The sequence below is a fragment of the Cupressus sempervirens genome, chromosome 6, assembly GCF_028749045.1.
Source record: "Cupressus sempervirens isolate cs-2001-9-10 chromosome 6, ASM2874904v1, whole genome shotgun sequence".
Lineage (NCBI taxonomy): Eukaryota > Viridiplantae > Streptophyta > Pinopsida > Cupressales > Cupressaceae > Cupressus > Cupressus sempervirens.
The window spans coordinates 99539436-99550001 of record NC_143123.1 but is presented as its reverse complement, the minus strand read 5'-3'; the positions used below and the strand labels follow the sequence as shown (position 1 = coordinate 99550001).

The 10566-nt window shown below is 34.3% G+C and overlaps 1 protein-coding gene across 1 annotated transcript; it reads right to left on the bottom strand.

Annotated features, from left to right (window-relative positions):
• Nucleotides 1-324: 324 nt before the first annotated feature.
• Nucleotides 325-1249, bottom strand: LOC149551423 (uncharacterized). The gene has a single exon (XM_089786932.1). The coding sequence runs from the start codon at nucleotides 1116-1118 to the stop codon at nucleotides 609-611; it is 510 nt and encodes a 169-aa protein (XP_089643058.1). The 5' UTR covers nucleotides 1119-1249; the 3' UTR covers nucleotides 325-608.
• Between the last annotated feature and the right edge of the window lie 9317 nt (nucleotides 1250-10566).

Sequence of the window (10566 nt, the reverse complement as noted above, 5' to 3'; positions counted from 1 at the left end):
TCAGCGAGTTCAATGAAGCGATTGCGCAGCCTGCAGTGTTCCTGTTCAACGCAATTCTACAAAGGAAAGAAGGAGACATTGCTCTATGAAAGCAAAAAAAATAGTACCTCAGAATTTCTATGATTATGATTATAATTTTATTTTCCTATTTTGGTTAAGCTAACCCCAACCAGGTGTTGTGATTTCACCACCAATTATTGTTTTGGGTTTAAGGTAAGTCAACCCAAGAGACCTTCAGTATAAAAGAAAAACGAAAGCATTCATGTTCAGGAAAAGATTTTCAAAGATATGCATATGAAATCAATAGGTTGAAGATAATCGACAGGACCAACATACTCTCGTTTTTTTCTTCTTTGAGTTTACATGATCATACGCTCAAACATAAAAAACAATCATACAGATTTGCTGTAATCTGCACATACATGTCAATGAACTCCGTCACATTAACTGATTGCTGGCCACAAATTGTTCTTCATTCCATGATAAATACCAATCAACCAAAGAAAGTTATGCCATAAGAAATTTGCAGAGAACAAAAGTAACAAATGGGTGTCACGTAAACTACTTCATTACAATTTTTTAATAAAATTTGAAAAGCACCCACTTGCCTACACATAACATTCTGCAAGTGTTGGGCCTTCTTCATTTTTCCCACCGTCATCTTTTTCAACCTGGGGTGGATCAGGTAATAACCCTTTAAGACCTGGAACACAACCCCCGTCGCCATCTTCTTCCCCTGGATGCTTCTCTTTCGGTGGACCCGAATCCACGAGATCAACCCCAACATCCTCACCCATCCCAATTTCAACCACTTTATCCTTGCCTTCCTCCAAAAGCCCCCCAGCAAGAGGCTCCACACAGCTGTGATCTCTCATTCCTTCATCTGTGGAATAGTCCTGCAGTTCATCAGTCCATTCCCCATTGGAAGGTCCCTCGTCATCAATGCAGCCTCCATCAGCTTTGTGGAAGACTACAGATTTAACCGACTCTGCGGCTCTGAGGAATGCTTCTCTAATGCCCTCGGCGGAAAGTGCACAATCTTCCAGGCCTGCATCCTCCAGCCTCGGAGGAACGATTCTGCTCGAGCTCATGTTTTCTTTGTTCATCTCCATTTCCATGTCCACCTACAACCGCCTGTATTACAATAATGAGAAATCACAGTGTCTGTATCTCAATTTATCTCAATTATAAAGAGACTCGAGAGAACGAATTATGTCGGCAAAATGGTGACACAAGGAGGGCTTTTGACATCTGTAATCGCAGGTAATTTGTTTCTTTGTTTTTTAATTGGAGGACATTAAGGAAGGAATTTCAATGACTTCCACAAGAAAGAATAAGTGGTGGTGTAAGGGATTAAAAATTAGCATTTATGTCCATTCTTTTATTAAGACTTATCAAATAAAAAAAATCTTCATAGAGAAATTCCGGACTATGATATCGATTAATAATATAGTTTGGGGAAAAGGCTCATTACATCAAACTCTTTAATTCAACTTTGGAACATGATGATAAGGTTTATCTATGGGTAGTTATTTAAGGGAAAGTTAGATTCTTAGTGGCTCAATTGAAGACGGTTCCCATCATCTTAGATGCGAGATGGGAAGAAGGAAAAGGTTCAAAGAGAAGAAGGTAGAAATGATCTGTAGATTCTTTGAAACAAGTGTGATTGAGACTTAATGGCACTTTGTTAAAGAGTGCTTAGTGTATGATGACATCAAGGTCCAATATGAAATCAATGCAAGGATAGACAACATGCACAACTTGTTCGAAGAGGATAAGACTAGCATAACCGCTAGTTTGATCGTCAAATTATATATTAGAAGGTTAGACTTGGAAAATAATTTGGAGTTAGTATAAGGTTGTGATCTTGTGGTCCCTTAGATTGGTTGGCCTTGTGGACATAATTAAAATTATTCATTCATTCAATAAACTTACAAGGTATGGTCTTCTCAAAAAAAAATTGTTTAAATTATCTTTATCTTTAATTTGATAATGGATATTTTTGTTTGTTTCCCACTTTATGATGAACTTACATAGTTTTAATGTATTTATTACAAAAGGTATAGGTTCTATCCTTCCACTTTTCTTTGGGATAGTCCATCTTCCTATTTTATTTTGGCAAAATCTATGCTTTTAACTACTTCCATTTGTGCACGTTTTCAGTCTAACTTTTTTTAGCACTATCTTTGTATTTTATTGTTAGTGTTAGGATATGCATACCACTTAATATCCCACTTGTGTATCCACATTTTGTTTTGTTTCCTCAAGTCTTTGTGTCAATTTTATTCCTCTTCAACATCCACTAAATGGACTATCTTTTGGGTAATTTGTTTTCTTTGCAAAAGTTGAGAACTATAGCTCAAGAATTAAAATGAGCTAAATGAATAATTTAGCGTTAGATTTAAATTAATCAAAAAATAAATAAATGTAGTATTTCCATTAGGATTCAACTATTTAGTTTTCGACTCAAGCTCGTTGAGCCATATTTTATTAGTAGTTGTTCGCAAGAACTCATCTCTCATGAGAATGAATGGAATAATTAGTATGCATTGCATGTAAGTGATGCTCCAAAAGAGGTGAAGCATTGGGCCATCCTGGGAGGTCACCCGTCCCAATAGTATGCCAACTCAAACGTGTTTAATTATGGAGTGTCCTCCAAGATTAAGCTTGCTTAGCTTGTAACCCAATGTGCAAAACATTTTTTGAGTGGTGTGCTTTGTGAACCATTCATTATAAAACCCCCTTAGTATTATCTAGACATAATATTGACTTGCATTTGTTAGTATGACAGAGAATTCATTGTGGATATGGATTCCTTTTTATGTTAGTTTGGTATTAGTGCATGTGTAGATCTTTTATGACAATCATTTGGTCATTTCCATTTATTCTCATAAGAGATGGGTTCATGTGAAAGTAATACGTATGTAACCCTAACATAGTCACGTAGGTATTTTGACCCTAAGAGCTTATACTTAGTAATATTGGGTTAAGTTGTAGGATATTGTAAGAACCTTTCATGTCTTCAATTCTACATATGTGGGTGTGATATTGCATTAGGTCTATATGTAAGGTACTTATTTGATCTATTGTAATGGACTATTCATAATGACTTTATAATTCAAGACTTGATGAGCTACTAATATTGCTAATGTTTTGTGATACCCTTCCATGTGTTTCATTTATATTTATGTGTTTAGCATCTTAAAGGGACTTTGAGGTTGTGATATATGACTTTGATATTTTGATACTTAGGACTTGATAGTGATGTCATTTGATACAATCATATTATCAAGATCATTACCTGCGTTTTTCTTTATGGTTATTCTTATATGATGATTATGTTTTATGCTTGTGATTTATTATTATGGACTGACCCATTATTTAGGAAATATTGTTTAGGATGGTTGGGATACTAATATATTTATTGATATGATATGATCATTTCCATGACATGTCTATGTGAAGAGGGATAATCACATAAAAAAGAAATAGAGTGATTATCTTACTCATTTGTGAGAGTCACATGATGTTATGATCCCCCCTTTCTTGGTTGTGTTATCTAACATATATATAGTTTTGTTGTGTAGGTGACTACATGGGTACCAAGCATTGACTCCATCTAGATTCACACATTTGAGCATGTCTTTATAATCCTCAATGATAGTTGAAAGGAGATAAAACTAAGGGTCATTTGAACCTAGCCTTATCATCTTTCGATTTGAGGTATGATCTTTCTATTGAGTTGCCCTATTGAACTGTCATGGTGGCAAATCTTGATTCTCCCAATTCCCCCGTCTATGTCTTGGCTTATGTTTGATTCAATTTGTGAGTATGAATTTAGTGGTCTTATGGTGTTTGATAACACATTCCTATTTTGAGTACTTTTATTTGGTTAAATTGTGCTTAGTCTTGTCATCATTTTATTTAAACGAATGATCTTGTTATTGAGATACTTTATCATATTGTCATAGTGAGGAATCCCAATTTTCTTTATTCTCTTATTTGTGTCTTAGCTTATGTTTGATTTGAGAGTGATTTTAGTGGTTTTATGGTATTTGATGATGCACTCCTACTTTAACTTTATTTTGGTTTAGATGTGCTTTAGGATACATTCTTTATTTATTAGTCATATTAAGCATTATTATATATTTTAATTTATCCTTTGAAGATTTATATCCTAGACTTATAAATTTAAATATTCCTCTTTTATTAGTGTACTGTGGGTTGTCTCATTAACTAAAATTTAAATATGGTGTATATGTGTGAATTATAAAAAATATTAAACAATATTATTTGTTGGAGTGGGAAATGTCTTTTGATCATATAGTTCAATGTTAGAACCATTTTAATTCCTAATAGTTCAAAAGTGGTTTTGATCTGGTTTTTTTACCATGCAACTTTTGGGGATCTATTTGTATTATTGCTCATTTCATTTTTGTGGGATGGATGGAGTTATGGAGAGGAGGCATTTTGTGAAAAGTGATGAAGAGCTATTTTGATTTCATTCTTGGGGATTGTTTTATCTTTCTTGAGAGGAATTGAGTTTGATTTTATTAGAATATTGGAGAGTAGTTGGGTTTGGAATGGAGATGCATTGGTCTTATAAGTTGTTGAGGTTTTAAATTGGAGATGCTATTGTACATTAGAATGTTGGGTTCCTCCTCAGTTGCATTCTTCTTCCTTCTTTTTCTGCAAAGCCTAAGGTAGGATTTTTGGTGTAAATAAGTATTTACTAATTACACTTACTTAAGTTTACTTAGGTTAATGCATATTTTATTATCTATTTATTACTCACTTAGGAGTATGTGTACTCTTGTGAGTTGTCATGTTGACAACATAGAAGTTTGCACTCTAGTTATGCACATGTTGTCTACACTTAGGAGTTAGCACATTATTTGAGCACATGGTCTCTACAACATTCTAGACACCTCATCATGCTTATCTTCTTATTGTAGAAGATATGTGCTTAGTTGTCATGCTTATCTCCTAGTTCTTTCTAGACACATTCTAGATGCATCTTAGAGGCCTTTATATACAGGCTCTCCTAGTGTGTATGTAAATGCTTACATGTTTCTACATGTTTCTGATAATAGTGAGCATTCATATTGATCATACTCTTTGGTCTACTATGTGCTTGTGCTTGTGCTCCTTGATCTTGGGTGGATTTTGCTCTAAGGAAAATTCTTACATGGTATCAGAGATATACCAAATTCTTACATGATATTAGAGCTTGCGGAGATTCTCATCACTACCCATTCGAGACCATAGTTGCTTCAGCACCGTGACTCGAATCCAGAGAATCTATAGATATTGGGAGTGTTTAGAGCCAAAGCTGACCTCACCATTGCATCTGGAACATACATTTGTTGAATTGACTATAAATTTGTCTATTTTGGGCAATAGTCAAAATTGAGGCAATTTTTTTTTTTGCAAACCGGCAACTCGAAGGCTTGATTTGCAAAATTGGTATGATCATTTCAAATCTGAGCATTTAATTTTTAGATCTACATTTTTTTCATCTGCCTCTCTGCAATTTTTTTCGGATTTGCATTATTTTTTCTGGAAAAATTGGCCATTAGGCCTGTAGGAAAGATATTTTGCAGGTGAAGATTGAAGATTGTTGGTGCAAATTAGATATTTGCATCATATTCAGAAGGTCAAAAAACCCCCAAATCAGATTTTGCTTCATCCAAATTGGACATTTGAGGCAAAATCTAGAGCCATTTGATTTTTGGAGGCGCAACAGCTATTCAAGAAAAATGATAACAACAACAATTTTCAAACAACGATATCTTCCTCATACGAACTCCTTTTTGTGAGCAATTTTTTTTTTTTTTGGGGGTAGAATTTCGTGATCTACACATTGGTGCAGGTGGTTTGAGATCTTTGTTCATGAATTTTTCTGCAAGTCACAAATCTCGATTTTTTCCACTTCAAATGCTTGGTATAGGCTCATTTGGACTCCAAATCAGGTTCCATTTTTTTTGAAAGTGCATTTTTTTTGTCTACTTTCTAGATCTATAATCAAATTATAGATTCTATGGACACAAATACTACTTTCAAAAATAGGCCCAAAATTGGCATGTGGCTATTGCACTAAGTGCCAAATCATACATTAGGGGGGGTTGATTGATTATTTCTATATTTTCGGGGGTACATTCATTGATCTCATGGAGGAGTTTTATTTCACATGTTGATTTGGAATTAGACCACCATTGACAAAAAGGAACTATAATAAATGGAGTGCTTTAGTCATTGATCATCTAAGAAGTGAGCATAAGGAAGTATTTCCTTATTTATGTTCCAATGAACTGATCTTTGACACTAAAATATAGCTACCTGTTTACAGACTCTGGGATATTATTATCCTAAATACGAGTTTTGACACTAAGCATGTCATTAACAATCTCATTCACTCGCATGATATGTGGATGGCTCTTTGGGAAAAAATATGGAGATCCCATAGTTCCTCCTTTTCCAGATGACATTCTATCTTTTGTGGCTTCAGTCATGGTTCCTCCAACTTTAGAAGAGATCCCACCTCCTGATATTCATGTTGCTCCTACTGATCTTGTTCTAGCCATAGATACTTTGGATTCAGTGCAATAGGACCCTTCATGTCTTCCTACTCTACCTTCATGCGAGGATTTCCTTCCTATCCTTGCAAGCCTATTCTTAGAGTCTCACATTGAAGATGTAGGAGACATTATTGATGATATTCATTGTCTCTTTGAGGTGAATACTTCATCCATTTCTGCAGTGACAGTTTCATGTACTTTAGCACAACAAGGTGCACATGGTCTTCCAGGTGATGACTTCTTGCCAGAAATTTTAGTTTTGTTCATAGAGTCACACACAGTAGATTTGGAAGACTTCTTTGATGATCTATCGCTTCTCTTGCTGAGGACGATTCTGCTATAGTTGTTGCGAGGGCTCACTCTAACCCTCATGTCCATTCTTTAAATGATCAATCTTTATAGGTTGGTGTGATTGTGGATACTTATGTACAGCAATTGTCAGAGGTCTCTTTGTCATTTGAGAAGACTGTTGGTTACTTGAAATAGATTCTACATCACTCCTTGTTCGATCTACACTTCTTCTTCGCTCTGTTGGAGGAAGCCTCATCAGCATCAACACAGGGACACTTGAATAGGTTTTAGAGAACCCGTTCATCATAGAGATTCCTTCTCCATATAGGGGACGCATCACCTTTGTACCCTTGCATTTGTTTCTTCCAAAGGGAAGGAACATCATTCAGAGGTCATGGATCAACTTCTACATTGGAGCAGCTATCACTGATTGGCACACTACATTTAGGGGGGGGGGAGACTACCTTGTCTCCTTCTCTTTTACGGGGGGGACTTTTTCCTCGTATGGGGTTTTTTCCTTCTTTCATTTATCTTTTGTATATATTGGATGTATGTCATAATGGGGGGGTCTAGATTACTCCATCCATCGATGCGTCCCCTTTTTGTCTCTCTTTTTAGGGGAGGGTTTTTCCCACAAGGTTTTCCCTCTTTCTCCGCTTTATGAGAGATTGCATATCATTATGTACATGGGTGCCTAACATGGCCTAGTAGTCGGGACCCATCTTGCATTTCATCCTAGATCATGTAAGCTTAAGGGCATTCCCCTAAGTTTCACTTAAGGTGGGGTGTTGGTGTAAATAAGTATTTGCTATTTACACTTACTTAAGTTTACTTAGGTTAATGCATATTTTATTATTTATTTATTACTCACCTAAGAGTATGCGTACTCTTGTGAGTTGTCATGTTGACAACACAAAAGTTTGCACTCTAATTATGCACATGTTGTCTACACTTAGCACATTATTTGAGCACATGGTGTCTACAACATTCTAGACACCTCATCATCCTTATCTTCTTATTATGGAAGATATGTGCTTAGTTGTCATGCTTATCTCCTAGTTCTTTCTAGACACATTCTAGATGCATCTTAGAGGCCTTTATATACAGGCTCTCCTAATGTTTATGTACATGCTTACATGCTTCTACATGATTTTGATAATAGTGAACATTCATATTGATCATACTCTTTGGTCTACCGTGTGCTTGTGCTTGTGCTCCTTGATCTTGGGTGAATTTTACTCTAAGAAAAATTCTTACATGGTATTAGAGATATACCAAATTCTTACAAGGATTTGAAACCCTCTTAGTTGTTAATCATCTATTATTCTAAAATATATTTGATTATGTAATATCATGCTCAATCTCTATTTGAAATGGTGATTTATATGAAGTTATGCTTTCAATTTATTCATTAGGCCCTATTTCTCTTCTAGATTTTGACAAGAACTATTTTGGGATAATGGTATTGATTTTGTATTTTTGGGTTATGGGGACAATTTGTTTTATTTTTGCTAAAGGGGAAATGAGGAGATCCTAAATGGGTCTTTGTTTGACTTGTCTTCATAGGTCAATTCAATGATGCATTTGGAGTCAAAAGTCCTAATTGGATATAGTGTTGTTCTGATTGTATCTTCTTCTTTTTTTCCTATTAAGTATAATTTAAAAAATTACATCAAAGATTCAATATGAGCGGTTGGAGTGAACTCATCCCAATTAGGCCAAGCAAAAAAATAACAGATTGTGTTCTCATCTTAAATCAATAACCAAAAATGTATGTTGATAAAATACCCTACATACCGAGAGTAGCAACAGGAGACATAGTTTATACAAGTTTAAAACAACAGTAAAAAAGAGTAATCAACTTTTCAACCATGCAATCCAAGGCATTGCATGGTCAGCCCACTTCAGAGTGAGGTTCTCATGGGTGATTCTGGTGAACGGTTTAGAGAGCAGGCCTTCCCAAGGTAGGGGAGGGGGTGGAAAAGGGGTCTTCTTGACAACTTTGCCAAAATGAATGACTAAAGGTGTCGCCATAATGTTGGTAGTGTTAGTTTGATCATGTTGATTTCCAATCTTATCAACTTTAATCTTCCTTTCTCTTTCTACATTGTTTGTAACTGCATTTTTGCTCATCTTAAAAGGGGGTGTTAGAGAAAAAGGTTAATTTAATTTCATTTATTAAATTACATTTTCTCCCGTCTTAAGATTTCACTATATGTATTTTTTGCTTTCTCTATTTAATAATTAATTAGTAATTATTAAATAGATTTCTCCTTTAGGTTACCCTTAGTAACTTATTAGGTTACCCTTTTCAGGTTTTAATCTCCTTTTATAAGGATTGATCTCTTTGTAATTCTTAATCTTTTCTTCATTTGAATATACAATTTTCATGTTTTTCAAAGCAAACCCTTGCCTCTTCTTGTCTTTTTCTTCTCTATAATAGGTTTTCTACATGTAGGTATTCAAGGGCTTCATTTGATTTTCATATTTTCTCAAATCCTTCAAAATTAATCAAATAATGACAAGTGAAGTGAACAAACAAATTAGTAGCGACTATTTGTAACTATGCAACAATGGTGATTAACCATTACATGCCCATTTTTTAAAAAGAAAGGTGTTATCACAAACTATGGGTGCAAGTATCCAATCATAATGAATCTTTTTATAAGAATCAATACCATGCTCAAAGAAATCATCAAGTATTTATTATTAGCTATTTATCCTTATTGGATTTCTCAAGGGAGTACTTGCCTTTTGAAAATCATTTTGCAAATACTAAAGGAAAGTAATCATGACAATCCCATTATCTTGTATATTTCCAAAGACAAGGTAGACATATCAATATCATTACTGTAAGCAATATTGATGAAAATTGCATACGTATAAGGTACATATTAGAATTAGCAATATCATCACTACAAGTGATGTTGGAGACAGTACAAATAAGAAACAACTATATCAATGCTATAAGTGATATTGAGATATTTGTGTACTTATAAGATAGATCTTGAACAATAAGATACATCATTTCTATAAGCGATAAAAGAAGACTTCAGGATATTAGTGCCATATTAGAGTCGACTGTCAACACATTGAGAAGACTTGTAGTATATCTTATATTGATATATTAGAAACAACAAAAATTAGAAGGAGACTTCACACAATTCATATTGTTATAATACAAGTGCAAATATAATATATAGTAGAGATCATCTTGGCATAAATCTCATAAATATATCTTAGATAGTTGTGATACTCTATTTTATTGATAAGTAATATACCTTATGGAATCATATTATAAGAAGTATCAATTGTAAATCATGATCTTTCTTTATTATATTAATTGGTGTCAATTACTGTCATTACAAGTCTTGTAAAGGACTTTTAGAGTCTTCTTGGAAGGAAGTTTCTCACCGATTTTTGTGAGTTAGTTGTCCCTAATTCCTAAGAATTTATATAAGGTGATATTACAAGATTGATGTCCTTGTCACTAGGTTGTCACTCAATCATCGAGAAAAAGATGTAAATGTAATCCATTGGTTGGTGGTCATATATTCAATCTAAGATCGGTATATCCTATTGGTTGTTGCTACTTATCGTAAGTGATTCACTATTATTATGAGGCTGATTGTTTCGTGATTTTTCCCATCTTGGGTTTTCACATAAGTTTATCACTCTTGTGTACTTGTGAAAGATT